Below are 22,642 nucleotides of genomic sequence, written 5' to 3' on the forward strand. Positions count from 1 at the left end.
TTTATATAAAATTAATATATGTTTATTAATAAAGTTGGTTTAAATGTTATATTTTCATCAAAGGCATGTGCATGAACGTTATTATTAATTCATTTCATTGGTAATATATAATATGTAATTCATTTTATTAATGAAATATAATATTTTGGTGATTTTCAGTTTAGTATACTAATGATAATTAATATCTGAATCCAGTAAAATCCCATCGGTAAGATTCGATTATTCATGTACCCGGATTCAAATCTTGGTGGACTCGATCCATATCCGACCTGTTTACAGCTCTAATTCTGGTTCACTTATCCTTTGTCTTGTATTATTTCAAGGAATGTGAATCATTTTCACAGATACGTTACTTGCTGGTTAGGCTCTAAAAGGAATCCATATGTGTGGGATTGGGAATATCTAATATGAATTGTTTTTATTTATTTATTTATTTTGATCCTTCTATAAAAATAAAATAATAATATTTCTCCTGAAATGTAGTGATTGATTCCAGTCAAATATCTATTCTGATCAAATGACTTCTGCTGACAATTTTTTATTTTTTACTATTCGAATGTCTCATTCTGATGAAGTGTAGACTGATGCTTCTAATTTTCAACCCTCTAAAGTCCAATGTGTAAAGTAAGATGAGCTACTGACACCAATCTTTTGTCTGCTCTCTCTCTCTCTCAATTGTAATAATAATTTACATCTTATTAATATAAATGGTATTTGAACTGTAATATAAATAATACCTATATGCAAGAACTCTTTACAATAAACTACTTATGAAAAAGCTCTTTACAATAAAATTCTATCAATTAACTTAATTTAAAAATCATTAGCTTTGAAAGGTTTATTAAATAAAATGTTACTTCCTTTTTTTTATTTGTTGAAGTGATAGCAACACTTCCATTTATAAAAAAAAAGTGATAGCAACACTTCCGTCACTAATTATGATTATTATAATGCCATGCCAAGAAAACACTAGAATTATTTTCTTCTTTTATTTTGATTGTATTTTTTTTCCAAAAATAAAATAAAGTATTATTACACTTATAAATGGTAGCCTTGTTTTTGTTTTGAACTGTGATTACTTTGAGACAAAACAAAATAAAAATCGTAAAAGTTTTGTATGCGTGTAGATCCCAGTCATGATTCTGGTTTGAGTTAACCTAAAACCTACATTTTATTTGAAAATCCTTGATTTGGTCAATGACCCATCGGCACTGGTGGTTGAGCCATTGACCTTCTTTGACCTGTTGTGTGGTTACAAATTACAGGAAAACTTCTAGAAAGGAAAGAATAAATGTCACATGGCACCCCCCTCTCACCTCAGGACTATGTAAAACTGAATTTTTGATGGGTAGCAGGGGGATTATCCAGGACCTGCTGGTATGGGGGGGGGGTTGTGAGAGGAAGGCAAATTAATAGCCTTGTTTTCTGGTCCACTGTTGCTTGCAGCTTTACAAGGAGCACAAATTGCATATGAGCTGAACATAACCAATTTGGTGATTAGGGCTGTTCACGGGTCGGGTTGGGTCGGTTTACAGGAGTTTTCCCAACCGACCCGACCTGGTCGGGTTACATGAGGTGGAAACCGAAACCGACCCACTGATAGGCAAAACCGACCTGGTCGGTTTGGGTCGGTTTCGGTTTTGCTCCTGTACAAAAGTGATAGAGAAGCCTAGAACTAGAAGGACACCTAATTCTAATTGTAATTGCCTAATGGGTTGCCTATTTGGTGTAAAAGACTAGAAATTAGGATAGATACAATTTAGTTAAGTAAGAACTAGAAGATAGGGCTATTCTAGTTCTAGTAGAAGACTAGTTAAGTAGGAAAGTAGGAACTACCGAACTAGAAAACTAATTGGTTCGGTTTGGTTCGGGAGAAAACCAAAACCGACCTGATATATCGGTTTATGATTTTGCCCAACCCGAAACCGACCGGTGCTGATGAAAATCCGGCTGACTCGGGTTGGGTCGGTTCGGGTTGGTCGGGTTGGGCCTTCTTATGAACAGCCCTATTGGTGATTGAAGGGGACTCAAAATTGGTGGTGGGTTGGTTAAAGGATCCGGAATCTGTGATATGGTGCTACAGGGATGAATTAAAAGGGTTTTTATGGATCACCGAGAATATGAATTTGAGGATACAATGGGTGAGGAGATCGGCAAACAGACTAGTTGATACTCTAGCCAAGCAAGGGGTGAATAGACAATCTTTGTTTTGGGCTCACTTGTAATTTTTCTGTTTTGTTTATAGAGAGGTAGCATCTCGTGCCTCTCTGAGGGATGCTTGTAATGATTATAGTTTCAGAATTAATAAAATCTAACTTCACTTATTAAAAAAAAATACAGGAAAACTTCTATGAGCATAACTTTGTGCTTGGTGGTCAGATTGGGGTGATACTTTTTTTTTTCTTTTTTTTTAAATTTTGGGCATGCCTTTGATATTTTAAAATCATCATATTAAGAAGAACCAATCAAGATGTGGGTCAATGGTTCAATTGTACAGCTTAAACTGATCAACCCATGAAATCATTAATAAAGTAAAGATTATATAAAAATAGATAAAATATAAAAATGGTTTTATATTTGGGTGAAATGGATCAACTCATGATGTCATAAACAAAATGGTTTTATATAAAAATAGATAATATTAGATAATATTTATAATTACAAAAAGCATGTAAACGATTTGGGCAGATCTCTAATATTACATATTCATAATTCATTATATTAAACAAAAATGAATGTAATAATAGTTGAACTTATGCTATTTTCTTTATTGGAATATGAATGACATGGGTGGAGTATGATTTCAATTCCACTGAACTGGGGTGGGAATGGAATTTGAGTCCAGATCCACTCCTGTGACCCAGTCTTAAAGGTACCCTCCATCGTAAATGAGGAGATGAATCTGTTGAACAAAGTAGGAATAGTGGACTGCCAATGTTGGTATTCATATGCTTTCTCTCTCACAATCACTCTGATGTTATTTTTTGTTTTCTGTTCTTTTTTCTTCTCATACTAGCATGCAGCTAATTTTGTTTTCAACATTCAGGCATGCCTACCTGAGGCCAGTTTTCTCTTTTAGTTCCCTATGGTCCTTTTCTTCACCAAAGAGACTAGTTCTTTCTATATTTGATCATTAGCAGAGATTTTATCGGACCGAACAAAACATAAAAAAAAAAGATTAGAAACTACAGAAAAATACAAGAAATAAAGAGATAATAGAAGAGGCCATACCAAGGGTTAGATGCAAGGATAAAAATTTCGCAACCCCTGAACAAGTTTGAAAAAAATCTAAAAAAAATATAAAGTGCCTATCTATCCGGTGCATCGGTCTGTATCAATACTTAGAAACTTGGTTAGATGCTAGCTGACATCAGGGCCAAACCAAGCAATGAAAATAGAAAACCTTGGAAGTAAGCCAACAATTCCCTCACCCAATAAAGGATGGTGACTTCTGAATAAGCTTCAGCTCTATGAAACCCGGATATAGGGATTTTGTCTGCGAAGGAGTTTGTTGATCTTTGCCAACCAACTGAATGAGATGTTCATTTTAGCTGCCAAAGACCTAGCTTCTCTAATATGATGTTGCAACCACAAACCTTCCTTGCAACCCCAGCCATATGCCCTGATAATTATGAATAGGGTAAATGCAGAGAACTACCCTGTACTTTGGGGATAGTGACACTTAGGTCCCCGAACTTTCATTTGTGATAGAGAGCTACCTTGTACTTTCAGATTTCAACAGTCTTTTCTTGCTGTTAGTATTTTGTCAGTTTTGAACTTCTATGAGACCACTTTGCCCTCTCCTTTATTGTTGGTTAGAACCAACAATGGCAGATGTTCTGCCATTTTTAACTCTTCCTCTCTCTTAAACAAATGAAAGAAAAAAAAGAAGATAGGAAAAGTTCAAAACTTGATTGGAGATGCAATAAGGAGAGGGCAAAATGGTCTCATGAAAGTTCAAATCTGATGGAATGCCAATGGGGGGGGGTGCAGAGTGTTGGAATTTGGAAGTATAGGGTAGCTCTGAAGGGATGAGAGATCCATCATATGGATAGCCAAACCCTGCAGGTAGGTAGGGCGAAGTTTCAAAAATTCCCCTCTCCCATATGGGAATTACATTCCCTATTTTAGAAAACTGCATTTTCAAGGATCAATCTTGAACCCTAAACCAGACCAGATCTGAAACCAAAAGGTAGGAGAGGGATGTACCTGATATGGAGTAACAGTAACTCCCAACGAAGGTGTTCACGCCCAAGGAAAATGCCAAAGATTGCTCCCACTGAAGATGACACAACGTAGGGTGGAGCAGAATCAGCAGGTGGTTCTTTAGCAAGAACCAAACTCTTCAACAAGAATTCGATGGAGGGTGAGTGAGCACGACTTCAGATCATTTTTTCACCAAAAATTGATATCAAGAATGCTCCTTGATCGCTTCTACAGGTGGAGAACGAATTGGCTATGGCAGCAGCAATAGAGGGAGGCAAGAGCAGAAGATGGCGTCAGTCTAACTGGAGCTGTCTTCTCTCTTGAATCTGTAATCTTGAAGGATGATTTGGGGTTCACCCTCCTCCTCTATTTATAGCCTTAAAGAGAGCTTCTCCTAATCCCATTAGGAGTTTCCTAATCCAAATCTTATTTGGATCTGGACTCTATTTAAGAGATAAGAATAAACCCTTATCTTATCTGCAGATAAAGATCAGCCCTCCTAATCTTATTAGGAGTTTCCTAATCCAAATCTTTATTTGGATCTGGACTCTTTGAGTGGATAGGGATAACTCTCTATCCTATCTGTTGATCTAAATCCCAGAACCGCCCCTTTTTAAATAATCATATTATACCAGTTCAAATTGGGCTTCAGGCCCATTAAGTCCATGTGCTCACATATCCTCCAAACTACTGCACAATTGGGTATCCTTGTATGGCGTGGGACCCAAACATTGATCTACACATTAGCCACATGGGTTCAGCCCAGCCTCTGTTACAAGGCTTGGCCGAATTCACTGTAGGAAACAGTGAACCCCTGAGCCCATCACCATGGGCTCTTAATGGGCCCAACATTTACACTAAGTGGTCCCTGGGTCAAGCTACCTTATAAAAACCCAAGGACTGTGGGCAGATGCAAGATTAGCTCATCAGGTAATACCCTCAATGGTCTTACACTTAACCTCTCAGCCCATAATGATCAAACACTGCCCGACAAGAGAGGACCTCTCCCTCGGCTACAAGGAACAGTGCTGCACTCTCTACTCACATGGATCCCGGGAATTAAAACCTTTTGCAAACATTTTGAAACCGTAATATATATATGTATATGTATATCTCTATATAAATATATTTTGCAAAAACAAATTTCAACGATTGAAATCGGCTGCCGGCAGCTTTGGTTTCCATCAGAGAGAGTGCATCCCCGATCATTCACTTTGTCCGACAAAGGGGTTTATCCTGTCACTATGATCACCCACTCAGATGAATTCTCGGACTGTCCCAACATACCCAGGTTTTGACCCCCTCTAAGGATCTCACTGATTGGCATATCAAAGACAGCCTAATCTGACACCTAGTGCAGTATCATAATCGAGTCTAGGGGTCAGGTGTAACATTCTAGTTTTGCCCATCAATCTCCAAGGTCCAGGGCAATACTGGAATTCTGGTCCGGTTCAGGGTTTCAAGAAAACCCACACTGCATGTACCTCAAGTCTCACCCTGGCAGCTAAGATAAGCCACCCCAACCAACTTGGCTGCATATCAGTGTCAGCCTTGGCAGGATAAATCTCCCCAGATCTATCCAACGACTGTGAAGATTTTAAACTAACACGAGCCTCATATGTGTCCAGTTTAAGGGTATTACACAAAAACACACCATAATAACATGAATCAAATATGTACTTTATTCGTTTACATTAGATGTCATAAGTTACATCAGCTAAGGGCTTACACTGTCTAATAAGCTCTTTGTTGCAAATGAATGTTTAGGGACCCAAGTGCCACTACCCTCGAAGTACAACCCTTGTGAATAGTTTCAGCATTGATAGTCAGGGAAAGAGAGGAACCAGAACATGTTTGAGAAGACTTTTCTAGTATTGTACACATATAGTAGAATTTAATTTCGTTTTATAGGTCCATGAATAACATCAGTTTTTTTTATCCTCCTCATATCGGTGACTTCTTAATATAAAAGATTTTTATTAAAAATAAGAAAAAATGAGATCCCCCCTTCCTTTTCATCCTCCTCATAACCCCCATCCTCTTAAGGAGGCTTACGCCTCCTTGTGTTCGGGAGGCTTACGCCTCACGCCTCACGCCTCCACGTTTTAAAACACTGGACCAGGTCTAATCCAATCCTATGAATACTTTGGACCATTCTGGAATGGTCCACTTCAATGTCTGGACCATCCAATCTGTTCAAATTGTTTTAATTAGATTGGGTCCAACCCAAACCGGGTCCATTGACACCCGTACCCATTTCTTTTGTAATTTGACTGATATTGGTTCAGTCTGACTCAGTCCAATATAATTCGTTACTGATGGATCACTCCAATCCAATCCAATAAAGACTTTGGACCATTAAGTCCGGACTTGTCCAATTCAATATGTCTTATTGGTTTGCCCATCCCGTTTAAATTGATTTTGATTCGGACGGGTCCAACCCAAACCTGGTCCATTGACACCCCTAGGGATTGCTTTGGAAGTGAAATGCATGATCTTTAAGCGAATTGTATGCCAGCCTTGAGGCTGGTTGTGTTGTCCCCCTCCTTCAAATGTCTTTTGAAGGTGTGAAGTTTGCTTCATCATCACTTTAATAATTTACTGTAGCTTACAGAAAAAAGGGACCCAAGAATAATCTCTTCTGAAGCATCTTCTAGACTGATATGTTCCCTCAACACAGGCATATGCTCTTCCTTTTATTTGCTAGGGAGTAGGGAAACTTGGTGGTGGTTGGGGGGGGGGGGGTTGAGTCCAGATCTTGTTCCAGGTAGGTGGGAACCACATCCACCGACTTTACAAACTGAGCCAGCTAGCACCTTCAACATAGGCATATGTTCTAAAGTCACTTTATTAATGTTTTGTTAGTGGCATGTATTTAGTTTAATATTGAAGCATTGATGCCATTCTAATCGAGAGCATTCAAGTTTATATTCTCCAATTGCTCTACTTGATTCAAGTGGCTGGTTTAACCTATACATGTACAAAAATTTTCAGGCCTGGTTTTCTAGTTTCCATTACTAATCTGAGATAATGGTCATTCACATGAAACTAATTTAATAGTCAAGAGTATTATCTTATATCCTTTCAGTGGTGTTGATTGACTTAGCTTTGGTGGCCTTGCATGCACTCATCTCTCTATCATGCCTTTCCATCTCTGTTACAGGTATTTTAAAGGCCCAGAGCTTCTTGTTGATTTACAAGACTATGATTACTCTTTGGACTTGTGGAGCCTTGGTTGTATGTTTGCTGGAATGGTGAGCCTTCTTCATACTCGTCCTTGGTGGAAGTTGTACATCATGATGTGGTATCATTATAAAAATTTCAATTTCTCCAGTTCCCACCTGTCAAATTTCTATAGGCTCTCCAAATCTCTAGGTCATCTTTATCTTTTGTCACCATAGCCATAAAATCAGCCTGGTGGAATGTTCTTTACCATCCTACGCATGAATTCTCTTTAGTGGACTATCCAAAAAGCTTATTTATTCAATTCTTTCAACCTTGGCTGATCTTTGGGTGGAGGATCTCTATAGTGACACTGGTTATTTGGAGGTTTGCCTAGAAGCAGCCACCCTTGAAAGAGTCCATAATAACCTACTGATCAAGAGCTCTTGCACTGAGGATGAATGGGGTTGAGGGATCTCTGAAGCTGTGGGATGTAAAAATGCTTTGGTAGGGGAGCATTCTGCCTTAGAGGGAAGCACCTATTGAGTAGGTGTGGACAAAGCAGAAGTGAGAATGTTGATTTGAGTAGTGCAAATATTTTAAGAAGGGTTCCTCCACAATGTCCATAGAGGGTGGAGATCAGGCTGAAAGATGTATTCAATGGACAGCATGGGAATATTTCTGTACTGCTCTCTTTTTGGTTTCGAAGTGACAGAGTATGGACTATCTAGAAGAAGTTTATTAGTTCAATTCTTTCAACCTTGGCTGATTTATGGGGTGGATGATCTCCTTGATGACACTGATAGTGGATCTTGATAAGCTTCCATGTTCACCAATGGTGGGAGGATGGGCTAAGGTGGTTTTGATTTTTATGTTGGGCTGATTTATGCATACTGTTTCTTCAATATTCATTCCAATTCCTATGCTTTTATTCAATGCAGATATTCCGTAAAGAGCCATTTTTCTATGGACATGATAATTATGACCAACTGGTCAAAATAGCTAAGGTATGTGTTCACTCTGAATTTGGAATTCTTGTTGCTTTGCTTAATGAGGTGGAATAAGTGCTCATCTTTATTTGGTATCTAAATGATTTGGATAAAAATCCATTCCATCTTCCATCAACACATATCGAGTCAATTGATGAAAGCATTCACATCTTGTGCAAGTTTTGGACGTCTGATTTCTGTTCAATTAATTAGAGTTGTTCCTTTCAGAGAAGCTTTATTACACTGCAAAGTCAGGAAAATATCCAAAACTGTTGACTTCATGCCATTACCATAAATATTAATTGGAGAAACTTCTTGATCATGTTTCTTGGTTGTGGCTGGAGAGGTGGCAAAGATCTTTTTTTAGATCAGTTAAAATAACCATTTCAAAATCCAATCTATTTTCTGGGCCAAGAGTTAAACGAAAAAAATTCAAATATACCAAATTATGGGTATGGGAATTTATTTTTGCCAAAACATATGTATGAAGCTAACCACGTTATCTTTTTTTTTTTTTTTTTTTTTCGAAAAAGGTAAAGTAAATTTTATTGATGGAGACAATAGTTATACAAAGCGGTAGGAGACATGAAGTCAGCACCCCCACATAAAGAGATCAGAGATGACATACACTGACTGACTTAAGCATCAGCAATACATTCTGATTACAAAACTCAGTAAGGATTGATAGCGAGGATACTAATCTAGCCACTATACCCTGGATCAACACCTCCGGGCTCTTCTGTTTTCTGAAAATTCTGTTATTCCTCTCCGACCGTATAGTGCTGATAACTCCCGCAGGGATAGATCTCCGGATGAGCTTGCCTTTCTTTGATACCCCCGGAAGGTTCCAGCCTTTTACCATCTCCTTTACATTGTTCGGCATAACCCAGCATACCCCCACAGCAGAGAAGAAGTGGGACCAAATTCTCCAAGTCAAATCGCAATGAATGCAGAGATGGTCCATAGTTTCCTCGACCTGACCACAATTTCCACAACCTAAGTCCTCTAAGCTGAATCCCCTCGTAGCCAGGTTGCTTATTGTTAAGCATTTTCCTAGCGCAGAGGTCCAGACTAGGAAATTGACTTTTGAAGGGGCAGATGGGATCCGTATTTGTCTAGAGGGGAAGTCTGCATTCCTACAACCAGTTAAATCATCAGCAAATGATCTAACCGAGAAGTTTCCATCAACAGTCTAGGTCCATGTCCATTGGTCTCTTGATTGAGGTTGAAAAGAGAAACTGTTTAGGTTATTTAGCAGGTTCACCACCTCAGCCACTTCCCAGTCTTGAAAATCCCTTCGGAACTTGGGCTTCCACACCACTTCACCTCGGACTAACTTGAAGGAATCAGCCACAGTTGCCTCTTTGTTTTCAGCCATTGAAAACAGAAGGGGAAAAATCTCTTCCAAAGGAATCTCGTTCAACCATTTGTCCTTCCAAAACCGAACTCTACTCCCATCACCTAACTTGAAACCCACTCCTTTTAGGAAAGACAGGAGAATTTTCATGATACATTTCCATAAAGAGCACCCATAGGGGAAGTCTGCATTGCAACAACCCACCCATATTGACCCACCAACCCATCATCAAACATTGTTAAAGGGTCATAACCCACCCATATTGACCCACTTGACCCATCCATATTGATCCTTAACCACCCTCACCCATACTACACCCACCTACCCTCGCTTATAAATACAAAAATTGGTCGGGATGGCCCGTATACCCAAAATAATAAATTTTGAGAGAATAATCTCTCCTAAGACTGCCACGCCACAAAAACAAGTCAGTTCAACTCGTATATCTGACAATGAAAAAATTGTAGATAAATGCAGAAAATAGTAGAAAAATTGCAGAAATGCAAAAAATACCAAAAAAATACTAAAAAATTACAGAAAATTCAGAACTTTTGCAGAAAAAAATCAGAATATGCTAAAAACCAGAAAATTGTAGGAAATGCATGAAAAACACCAAAAAAATAAAAAATTATGCAGAAAAGCACCAAAAATTCTAGAAAATGCAGAAAAATACCAGAAAATTTTAGAAATTATAGAAAAATACCAAAAAAGTTACTGAAAATGCAGAAAATAACAGAAAAGTTGCAGAAAATGCAAAAAATGCATAACTTTTATATAAGTGCTTTCGCAAAAGTACTTTTATGAAAGTACTTCTATAAAAGTACTTTTGTAAAAGTGCTTTCATAAAAGTACTTTTATGCAGTGATTTAAAAGGCGTGCCTAGGCGCACAGGCAAGGCACATTTCAGGGTATGCGCCTTGCCTAAGTCCTAGGCACAACCCTTTCAAAAGGCGCACGCCTGGTGCGCCTAGGCGTGCACCTGATGTGCCTAGGCGTGCACCTGATGCGCCTTGTGCCTCAGCCTAGGAGTGTGCCTTTTGAAGATTTGGCGCTTTTTTGCTTTTTTTTGAACATAATGGCCGGACCGGGGGCTTCGCCCCCAGACCCCCGTGCCACACCTCTCGAGGCAAGCCCAAACAAGTCCACATTAGGTCTTAAATTCTTAGTTTTCACACAAAAAATAATGATTTTATAGTTTTAATTGCTTTTTAAGAAGACATTTTATTAGGATGAATGAATGAATTACATTACCAAATTGCTTCGACTCCCAACTTGGTAATGTAGTTCATTCATTCATCCTAATAAAATGTCTTCTTAAAAAGCAATTAAAACTATAAAATTATTATTATTTGTGTGAAAACTAAGAATTTAAGACCTAATGTGGACTTGTTTGGGCTTGCCTCGAGGGGCATGGCACAAAGGCGGCTCATAGAATCAGGAATGTAATATGTTTTACATTACATTAGCTATGTGAAGTATTGCAATTGAGTGAAAAAAGAGATTAGTGGTTTTACATGCTTAAAAATGTTTTATATGTTTGATTTTATTATTAAATTCTCATTTGAATATGCATTACATCTTATGTTATGTATTTTAATTTTAAATAATAGGTTTTTTAAAATTTAACTTTATATTTTTTAGTAATATTATGTTTAGTATTTTTTGGCATGTTTTTGAATTTTCTGACATTTTTTTTTTTATTTTTTAGCATTTTTTTTGATTTTTTATTTTTTGGCACCTCGCCTTGTGCCTTGCGCCTTTTTTGCGCATTGCACTTTTAAAACACTGCTTTTATGCTTTCATAACAATGCTTTCATAAAAGCACTTCTACAAAAGTGCTTTTGTGTAAAAGTACTTTTATAAAAGTGCTTTTATGCTTTCATAAAAGTGCTTTCGTAAAAGTACTTTCATAAAGTGCTTTTGTAAAAGTACTTTCGTAAAAATGTTTGTGTAAAAGTACTTTTGTAAAAGTGCTTTCGTGTAAAAGTACTTCTGTAAAAGTGCTTTCGTAAAAGTCATTTTCATAAAATTACTTTATAAAATTGCTTTTGTAAAAGTGCTTTTGCATAAAATTGCATGTAAACACGAAAGTTAAAAAAAATCTATTTTATCTTACTTTTAATTTCAAAATGAAATGTGGCATGGTGGTTTGGAAGTGTAATGAGATGTGGGCACGCTAAGAGGCCTGAGTTCGTATCACTACAACTTTTTTTTTTGAGATTTGGTGAGTATAGATAGAGTTGACTTTGACCCAAAACATCTTGACCCGCACGGCCCAACCCATCCTGACCCTAATGGGTACCCTCGACGCAACCCACCCTGACCCTTTTCCGCTAACCCTAATAGGTTACTCGACCCATATTGACCACCAATAGATTGGGTGGGTGGGTCAAATGGGTTGGGGTCAAGATTGCCATCCCTATCCACCAGCATTGATCTTCCACTCCAAACTGCCAAATCCATTTTCCCAATAAGGCTGTGTTAAATGTCTTGATTCTTCTTAGACCCAGACCTCCCGAATTCTGTGGAGAGCAAATTTGTTCCCAAGCTACCTCATGGACTTTCTTCTCATCATTCCAGCCTTTCCAAAGAATGTCTCTTTGTAAATTTTCTATTCTTTTTGCTATTGAGCTTGGGATAGGACAGTGGGAAAGATAATAAGTCGGCAGATTTGCAAGAGTACTTTTGATCAAAGTTACTCTTCCCCCTTTTGACAAATATTTTGCCTTTCAAGATGCAAGTTTTTTCTCTAGTCTTTCCAGCACCGGCTCCCAAATTGTTGCAGAAGAACGTTTTGCACCTAAAGGCAAACCAAGATAAGTGGTGGGAAAGTTATTCACTTTACATCCAAGGATTTCTGCCCATAGCTCAATCTCTTCAACCCTCTCCACTGGAATGAGAGAACATTTCCCAAATTCAACATCAGCTCAGTAACCACTTCAAACCAAGAGAAGATTCCCACCGGTGTTTCTAATTGAGAAAATGAAGCATCAATGAAACGCAAAGTATCATCCACAAAGTGAAGAACATTTACCCTCTCCCCTCCTTGAATAATTTCAAAACGTTCCCATAGGCCCACTTGCCCTGCATTATTGATGAATTGGGTGAGGACTTCCATAACACACAAAAAGTGGAGAGGGGACAAGGGATCACCTTGTCGAATGCCTATTGAGCTTTTAAAGAAACCTGAGGGTTTCCCATTTATTACAACCAAAAGTTTTGGTGAAGAAACACATACCTCCATCCAATTTCTCCACTTTTGGCTAAAGTTCATTTTTTGAAGAATGAAATCTAGGCAGCGCCAATTGACATGGTCGTATGCTTTCTCCAGATCCTGTTAGACAGTGCATGCCCTTAGCTTCAATCAGAATGATGTACATTATGACATTTAATGTAAATGAATAAAGTACATATTTGATTCATGTTATTATGGTGTGTTTTTGTGTAATACCCTTAAACTGGACACATATGAGATAAGTGTTAGATCTGGGGAGATTTATCCTGCCAAGGCTGACACTGATGTGCCGCAAAGTTGGTTGGGGTGGCTTGTCTCAGCTGCTAGGGTAAGACCTGAGGTACATGTAGTGTGGGTTTTCTTGAAACCCTGAACCGGACCAGAATTTCAGTATTGCCCTGGACTTTGGAGATTGATGGGCAAAACTGGAATGTTACACCTGACCCCTAGACTCGATTATGATACTGCACTAGGTGTCGGATTGGGCTGTCTTTGATATGCCAATCAGTGATATCCTTAGAGGGGGTCAAAACCTGGGTATGTTGGGACAGTCCGAGAATTCATCTGTGGGTGATCATAGTGATAGGATCAGCCCCTTTGTCGGACAAAGTGAATGATCGGGGATGCACTCTCTCTGATGGAAACCAAAGCTGCCGGCAGCCGATTTCAATCGTTGAAATTTGTTTTTACAAAATATATTTATATAGAGATATACATATATATATATATATGTATATATATATATATATATTACGGTTTCAAAATGTTTGCAAAAGGTTTTAATTCCCGGGATCCATGTGAGTAGAGAATGCAACACTGTTCCTTGTAGCCGAGGGAGAGGTCCTCTCTTGTCGGGCAGTGTTTGATCATTATGGGCTGAGAGGTTAAGTGTAAGACCATTGAGGGTAATACTTGATGGGCTAATCTTGCATTTGCCCACAGTCCTTGGGTTTTTATAAGGTGGTTTGACCCAATGACCATTTAGTGTAAATGTTGGGCCCATTAAGAGCCCATGGTGATGGGCTCAGGGGTTCACTGTTTCCTACAGTGAATTCGGCCAGGCCTTGTAACAGAGGCTGGGCTGAACCCATGTGGCTGATGTGTAGATCAATGTTTGGGTCCCACGCCATACAAGGATATCCAACTGGGCAGCAGTTTGGAGGATATGTGAGCACATGGACTTAATGGGCCTAAAGCCCAATTTGAACTGGCTTAATTAGATTAATTAAAGAGGGGCGGTTCTGGGATTTAGATCAACAGATAGGATAAGGGATTGTCTCTATCCACTCAGAGAGTCCAGATCCAAATAAATATTTGAATCAGGAAACTCCTAATTAGATTAAGAAGGCTGATCTTTATCTGCAGATAAGATAAGGGACTATCCTTATCTCTTAAAGAGAGTCTAGATCCAAATACAAGATTTGGATTAAGAAACTCCTAATGGGATTAGGAGAGTTTAGATCCAAATACAAGATTTGGATTAGGAAACTCCTAATGGGATTAGGAGAAGCTCTCTTTATCTGCAGATAAGATCCAAATACAATCATCCTTTAGTCTGACTGATTCAAGAGAGAAGACAACATACAGTTGGACTGACGCCATCTTCTGTTCTTGCCTTCTCCTGCTATTGCCGCTATTACCAGTTCGATCTCCACCTGTAGGAGTGATCAAGAAGAGTTCTTGATATTATCTTTTGGGAGAAAAGATAATCAGAAGTCGTGCTCACCTGCCCTCCATCGAGTTCTTGTTGAAGAATTCGGTTCTTGCTGAAGAACCATCCTGCTGATTCTGCTCCACCCTACGCCGTGTCTTTCTTCAGTGGGAGCAGTCTTTGGTATTCTCCTTGGGCGTGAACACCTTCGTTGGGGGTTACTACTACTCCGTATCAGGTATATCCCTTTTCTACCTCTTGGTTTCAGATCTGGTTCGGTTTGGGTTCAAGATTGGTCATTGAAAATGCAGTTTTCTAAAATAGGGAATGTGATTCCCACATGGGAGAGAGAGAAATTTTTGAAATTTCTTCCAACGTACCTGCAGGGTTCGGCCAACCATATGATGGATCTCTCATCCCTTCAGATCCACCTTGCACAAAACACCTGGCTTTCCTTCCCTTCTAGAATCAATAACTTCATTAGCAATTAAAACACTGCCAAGAATCTGTCTTCCCCCAACAAAAGCACATTGATTTTCTGATATTACACTTTCTAAGATCTTCAATCTTTCGGCCAGCACCTTTGCAAGAAGCTTGTAGAAACTATTCAGCAAGGTTATAGGCCTGAAATCTTTAAGATTCACTGCCCCTTCCACTTTAAGGATTAAAGTGATAAAGGTGGCATTCAGGCTTCTCACCAGCGATGCTGAATTGTGAAATTCCTGAAAAGCCTTTAGGACATCTTTTCTGATAACAATCCAGCATTTCTTGTAAAACAAGTTTGTCAGTCCATTAGGCCCTGGAGATTTATCTATGTCCATTTTTTTGATAGCTTCCAGTATTTCATCCTCTGAAAAAGGATTCTCCAACTCCTCTTTTTGGGCTTCATTTAAGGTTTTGAATTGAATCCCTTCGGGTAGTGGCCGAAGCTTCCAAGGTTCCAAAAACAAGGATTTGTAAAAATTAGTGGCAATGCTTTGGATTTCACCTGGCTGCTCCCCACTCTGGCGTCCAAACTCCAGTCTGGTTATGCTGTTGACTCTATGGCGTGCATTTGCCATTCTATGAAAAAATTTTGAGTTTCTATCTCCCGCTTAAGCCATTTCACTTTAGCTTTCTGACACCTGCTTATCTCATCTTTATAGGCTAGCCTGCCAAAAGTAACCTTTGCTTCATCTCTTTTCCTTCTCTCCTCTTCCGAAAGTATTCTTTGTTCTTCTCTTTTATCCATTTCCTTTATCAGCTCTAGACACTTCATCTTCTTTTGCTCAGTTTAAAGGGATTTTTCTGATCTCCATTTTTTATGACGACCTTAATTGCCCCCAATTTCTTTGCCAGCACAAATGAACCCGTTCCCTCCACCTGAACATCATCCCATTTTTCTGCAATTACATTCCTCAGCTCCTCCTCCTCAAGCCAGCTGTTGTCAAGCCTGAAAGGAGTATGCTTTTGAATCTGGTCTGTTTGTAGTTAGTTGGATAGGGAAATGATCTGAGAGGGGGCGCGGTAAGGCTTCTTGCTTTGTGCCAGGAAAGCTCTCCTCCCAGTTAGCCGAAATTAAAAATCTATCCAGCTTCACCAGCACTGGATTAACCTGATTATTTGACTAGGTAAATGTCGCACCTGAGAGAGGCAAATCAACTAACTCAAACTTGTTTATAAATTCTGAAAAGTCCTGCATTGCTCTTGTTCTTCGTTGGCCACCTTTCTTTTCTTCAGTAAATCTGGTAACATTGAAATCACCACAATCAGCCAGGGTACCGAGATGAGTCACCTATAATCTCTGCAAGCTCCTCCCAGAAGGCTTGCCTTTCCTTATCCGAATTCGAACCATAAACATTTGTAACTTGGCAGCATAAACCCCCTTGTAACTCAAAGACCATTGTTACTGAAAATCGCTCACTTTTTGGAAAATCTTCTTGAACTGAAGAGGATCCCACATAGTTAGGATTCCCCCTGCACTTCCTACTGCTGGCTTCCCTACCCATTTCACCTGCCCTTCCCCCCAAACACTTATAATTAACCTAGCATCCAAATTTTCAATTTTTGATTCATGGATGAGCACCACCCCTGCCTTCCACCTTTTCAACACCTCACTCACCACCACTCTCCTTCTTCCCGATCCTAAAACCCCTTACATTCCACAAAAGAAAATTCAAATTCATCATGAAACTGATAAAAACCCCCTATTACTTCCTTCCCTCCTTCCCGAGCTGCTCTCTCTTTGTGTCGATCTCTCTTTCTCCTCAGACTGATCTCCTACTGTCCCCCCCTACATCTACATTCGAAGTTTCTTCTTGTTTATCTTCTAAGGCTGTACACTCCTCTTTGCTGACGTTTTCCTGCTGATTTCTTGGATCCATTCTTGATGTTGGCGTTTCTGCAATATGACTTGTTCTTAGCTCTTGAGATGACTCTTTCCTTGTCGACCCTTCCTTCAAACTTCCTGCTTTGGATGTCTCCTGTAAGGATTCTTCAATTCCTGCGTCTGCGTTTTCCTTTCTTGAGTTAATACTTAGTGGATTGGGGCTTGGCTTTGGGCTGAGTTGATTGACTGACTTCGAGGGTTCAGTAGGGATGCCCAACCGGTTTGATGGTTGGGTAACCCAATTGGGCCCCTCCAGCACTGATGGCCCATTAGCCTGCCTTTTAAAATCCCCATCGTGAGAACTCCTACCCACTAAAAATGAGCCACCTGGGTTTGGATAGTGGGTCAACGTCAACCTGTCTCTCCCCATCGAGGTTTGGAGGTAATTATTTGAGGAACTCGATCTGATAGACCCTTTTCGGCATTTTCCATGGTGGTTTTCCTTGGGGGTGGTGTGCTCAGGACACCTGGCTCCTTGTCTAGTCCCACACCCATCTCTTTAAGGCAATCTTTAATAAGAATTTTCAGGCCTCGAATTACTTTCGTCAGCCCCCAGATTTAAAAATTCGCAGAATTGCTTTTTTTGAGGATCATACTAACCGTCGGATGAAGTTATAGGCTGTTGAGATTTCTGTCCTTGATTAGCGTGCACAACTTGTTGAGGCTTTTGGCCTTCTCTCTGAGCCGTACAGTTTCTGGCATCGCCTTCTTCCTCACTTCCGGTGACGATTGGGCTTCGGCAGTTCTGGTTTCAGATTTGTTGATTTCACCTTCTTCCTCACGATATCTTAACTACTTTGGCAATTGGTTTATTGTTTTTCTTATGTATGAATGTGCAACCCTAATTTCCAATGCTCCAGAAAAAAGGAAAAGGAGAATAATTTTCTGGATTTTTTATTTGATAGATACTTGGAACAGATGAATTAAATCCATACTTGGGAAAATACCGTCTGGAGCTGGACCCACACCTTGAGGCCCTTGTTGGAAGGTTTTTTATAGAACCCCATTTTTGATTTATTTCATGGTTTTGTTTGGAAATTGAAAGTGTTAACGTTGACTGAATTTTTGTTATTTGTTTTTGTAGACATGGTCGGAAGCCATGGACTAAGTTCATCAATGCCGATAATCAACATTTGGCAGTGCCTGAGGTCTGATATAATACTTAAATATTTGTACCAAGAGTAATGTTGCATAACCTTCTTATCATAGTCCAATAACATGCTGCCTTGATGCTTTTTTACTGTAGGCAATCGACTTTCTTGACAAGTTGCTACGGTATGACCACCAAGAGAGGCCGACTGCAAAAGAAGCAATGGTAGTACCTGTTATTGTTAATTTGTTATGTTCTTGTTAGGATATAGTTTACAGATACATTTGACTGGACTGTTAAATTGGGCCCTTTTGAATGGACATAACCTGAAAATCAGATGAATTGGAAACTTGTAATCCGCACACACAGAAACAAGCACATCCATTCAAATGCACTTTTGGGTTCTACTTTGGTGGACTTTATGCTAGGTTCTCTTTCCTCGATAAAGCAGTCCAGGTTGATTAACAGGGCGTTTCCTGTATATTCTTTTTCTTTTTTCAAGTTTTATAAGCAACCATCTGATGCCATTGCAGGCTCATCCTTACTTTTATCCCGTGAGAAGTGCAGAAAGCAGCGGGACTCGTACCCAATAGCTCGAGTTACAGTGGCCAATAAAGAATGCCATCTTGGCTCTTTGGCTTTGTGTGATCTTGCTGTAATTTGTTTGGAGAACCATGTTTATGTAGGTTTGCTTTTAAACCATATGATTTGACACTCCTCTTTTCCTCATTTTGGGGTCGCGAAAATTGCAATATTCAGTTTGCAACAAAGGGGCTATTTACCCCGTGTATTTTTGACCTGCGGCCTAGTTGGTTTGCAACACAATTTCATTTGCACTGGTTCCTAAGTATGGGAGTGGAAATGAGTTGTATGCAGATTCTGCTTTATTTTGTCTTAAATTTTACCTTTTATTGTTTATTTATGGCATAAACGAAGTAAAACAAAGTAAAACTTACTTGCAGCCTTTTAATTTGTACTCGTACATTTGTATTAATGCAAATGAAATCATATTTGCAAACAAATAGAGCATATGGTTTTGGACATTTGAAGTTGAATTTATTTTATTGTATTTTTTTGCTCCAAGGGCCTATACTGAGTCTGGACCTAGTAGGCACAGCATTGTAAGCACAGTGAATGAACACACAGTAAATATTTTACACCTTTATTGAAAGTTGATTTTAATCTTTTTATAAGGGTAGGCTGGGGGTATTTTAAGAGACAGGTGCAAAAAAAAATAAAAAAATCCAATTTATTATTCAATGTGCTTATAGTGTGTGCCTGCCTGATTGGGACTGGCTACACAACGGGGTAGCCTATCCCTCTCTTAAACCCATAAATCCCCAAACCCAGGTGCCGGCAGGATTCGATCTGATCCCAAGTCGCCACAACCACCAGGAGATTTTATCAACCAGCCAAATTGGCACCAGCAGGTGAAGGCGATTCTTTCATATTTCACTAAACCTTAATGCATGAGAAATTGAGAGGTGGGGACTGGGGATCGTGGGCTGCTGCTTCACTTTCCACCTCTTTTTGGAACATTTATTCTATGGGGTATATATATATATATAAGCAGGCAGGTTTTGGGTATAATCGGCATTCGATTACACAGGGGCACAGTATGTGGCAGTAAGGTGGGATTAGCTGAACTTGGTAGGAGCTGTGTAACCAGTAATAACGCTCCACATCAGCTGTCCATGCGAAGTAAGGGATTGGATGATTGTGGGGCATGTACTACACTCGCCACTCGGTGGTAGACGTTGGTCTTGTTGATTGCATACAATACAAACACAGCCATCATCATCAAGTGTATCAAATTGGTCCCACATGGAGGGGTGAAGGTTACAGTTCACCAGGCCAATCCAAGGTCTGAATTTTTAGACCTTTAGAACGCAAGCAAGTTGTGTAACTGCTAACTGATGATGTATTTGATTCACTTTCCCATAGGCCATAGCTCTCGTGATTTTATTGGTCTTCAGACGATACGAGATGCGAGAACTGTGCGTTTAACATGTTTTTTCCCCAGCAAATATACGAACGTCCCAAGTTCCCAGCTGGATATATACTTATTAGGCATATAGTCCGTCTAAGGAGGAGAAGTCCACTCCGCTGTGGCTCCACTTCCACGCTCTTTGATGTATTGCTATGGCCGGTGGCCCCATTTTAATGGCACTTCATCCAATTCAAGGTGGGGCCACAGAAATATATCGAGAGGGCTGTGATTCACCATGGGCGTAACTGATTTTTCTTCTGGTCTGATCTAGCGAGTAATCAATGGAACTCTGATTCTGGTAAACTTTGTTATAAAAAAAAAGGAAAGAAAAATCCAGAAATCTCAGATCTAAAGACTAAAATCCTGTCATTTGTGCAGTGTTGGATTGTACCCATACCGCACAGCACTTAGTTAGCTCCATCCAGCCTAGTTTCATCATGACCTAGGGTTTGAGACAGGGTCAAAAGTCAGTTTCACTATGTTGCATCTGGGCTGTGGAGAGGCTAAAAAGCATGGTTTCAAGTCGGACTTGGGCCTCCCTAGAGTTAATTATTATTATTACAAACTTGCAAAGAAATTCTCCATCGTTTTACTCTTTGGGCCCAAGAATTAAGCCTACATACTAATCCCTGTTTAACTGCTTACGTTATGTTAAGCCTAGATACAAGGAGTTTAACTTTATATGTTTCTTTTGTATTCTCTAAACTTAATTTTGAATTTAAATATATCAAACATCAACAAAGAGTATGACTAGTGATATTTCAGAGAGCTTTCTGACCTGACAATCTATCCTAAGATAAAGGGAATAAGAATCTCAAAGATTTTCTTTCAAATAAGTCCCTACTCCCTGTGAGAGAGAGAGAGAGAGAGAGAGTGAAAATCAAAATCAAAAGTAACAAGTCATACAGAAAGTGATATTTCAGAAACCTCAAGGGATAAGTGATATGAATGTGCATAGTGGTTTAACATCAAGATGGGCCTGTAAACTAGAGTTCTGTGGTGCCATGGTGGTGGTCTATCTAATCAGATGCAACCCAAGTTAATAGTACGCTACTGCCCTTAGTGGAATTCACAGCTCATCAACAAAGCCTTATGTCCTTAGGCTTTATCCCAGATATAGGGGGTTGGTTACGTTTATCCTCTTCTGCCACTCCACCTTGTCAACGTTTATATTCCACTCTCTTTTGTATGCTTGAGAACGGTTCAGGATTGAGCTAACTAACTTACAACAATTAGCATGGGATAATCAATATTCAGATTATAATGATAGAGGCTATTTTCAACCAAGTTTGAAGCCTTTTTCATTTTAATTATACACTTGATTTGGTTCTTGTAGGTAGGGGGGAAAATCTTGCAAATGCTCAGGTTTTTTTTTTTCATCATCTAAAGTTCTAAATGTTTATATCTCAGTACTACTCTATGCTTCATTTGTTTTTTTTTTTTATGTTATTAGTTTTTTGGTCACTCAAAGGATGAATGTTTGTGTTTCAGACAATGAACTCAGTGAATGCAAAATGGAAGGTATGTCCCATTTACATGGTTAAGAATTTTAACTTTAGGATTCTTGCAGTACAAATGAAATTTGGGCAGTGAAAATTCGTGGTAGTGCAAATGGGTTGAGTGTGAATTCTGTTTTACTTTTTATTCAGGTTTAACTTTGTTTTAATTTGTTTTCAAGTATAATGAACTAATGAGGTGGTCCCTATGTTACGTGAAGAGAAAGAAGCATGAAGAAGCTTGTTTGTTTTCCAGGTGTAAAGTAAGAAGTAAAATGAAGTGGTCCCCACTTTATATGAGAGGAAATTAAGGTAGGAAGCAGTTGGTGAAAAATTCATGTCAGTTTTTCAGAAGCAATATGGTATAAGTAAAATAGGAAGATGTTGTGATCCCCATTTTATATGGAAGGAAACTAAGGTAAGAAGTTGGTAGCAGCTCACATCAGTTTTTGAGATGCAATATTTGTACCATCAATGAGTGCATAGTGCAAAATGAGACAAATGGTGCAAATTTTGCATTAGGAAAGAATGAAAATGATAGTTATAAACAAATGTTTGAAAATTTGAACTGAGTACAAGTTCTGCATCAAGCTCAGATTTGTATTGCAACCAAACAAAGCCTTAGTTCTTGGGAGCATAGTGCTAATATATGTTTTACACCACAACTACCCACAGCGAGAGGATAAACACTCATACACGCATGCACAAAAGAAACGGAAAGACTATAATACCCTAGGCTCAGTTTGTTTGCACTGTGAATTTTACTTGCACTGGTGTAAATGCATAAGAGTGCAAATAGGCTGACTGTAAATTCTTGTTTACCATTGCTTTAGATGTTTCTTGTAAGAAGTAAAATGTAGTTCCTGCTTTATAGGAGAGAGAATGGAGGTGGGAGGGTTATTTGTTTGGGAGCGAGGTATAGGAAGAAAGATGATGTGGTCCCCATTTTATATGAGAGAAATTAGGTGAGAGGAAGATGGTGCAAATGTTTAGGGATGTAAAATTTGCATTGCCAGTCAGTGTAAATGAGACAAAAAAAAGTACAAAATTTGTATAAGATAGGAGAGAAATTCTTAGTCTCCGTTTATTTGCACTGCT

At 39.0% G+C, this 22,642-nt stretch overlaps 1 protein-coding gene across 1 annotated transcript in view; it reads left to right on the forward strand.

The window, feature by feature from the left end:
* The window catches only part of LOC104611631 (casein kinase II subunit alpha-like), a 37,476-nt gene extending 18,396 nt beyond the window's left edge, over window positions 1-19,080 (forward strand). The window contains exons 5-10 of the mRNA XM_010278768.3: window positions 7,370-7,460; window positions 8,310-8,375; window positions 17,874-17,956; window positions 18,053-18,116; window positions 18,215-18,283; window positions 18,592-19,080. Of these exons, the coding sequence (XP_010277070.1) occupies window positions 7,370-7,460; window positions 8,310-8,375; window positions 17,874-17,956; window positions 18,053-18,116; window positions 18,215-18,283; window positions 18,592-18,651 (433 nt within the window). The 3' untranslated portion in view covers window positions 18,652-19,080. The remainder of the gene's footprint in view (window positions 1-7,369; window positions 7,461-8,309; window positions 8,376-17,873; window positions 17,957-18,052; window positions 18,117-18,214; window positions 18,284-18,591) is intronic.
* The last annotated feature ends 3,562 nt before the right edge of the window (window positions 19,081-22,642 follow it).

The sequence above is a fragment of the Nelumbo nucifera genome, chromosome 1 (assembly GCF_055504915.1).
Source record: "Nelumbo nucifera cultivar China Antique chromosome 1, China Antique-T2T, whole genome shotgun sequence".
NCBI lineage: Eukaryota > Viridiplantae > Streptophyta > Magnoliopsida > Proteales > Nelumbonaceae > Nelumbo > Nelumbo nucifera.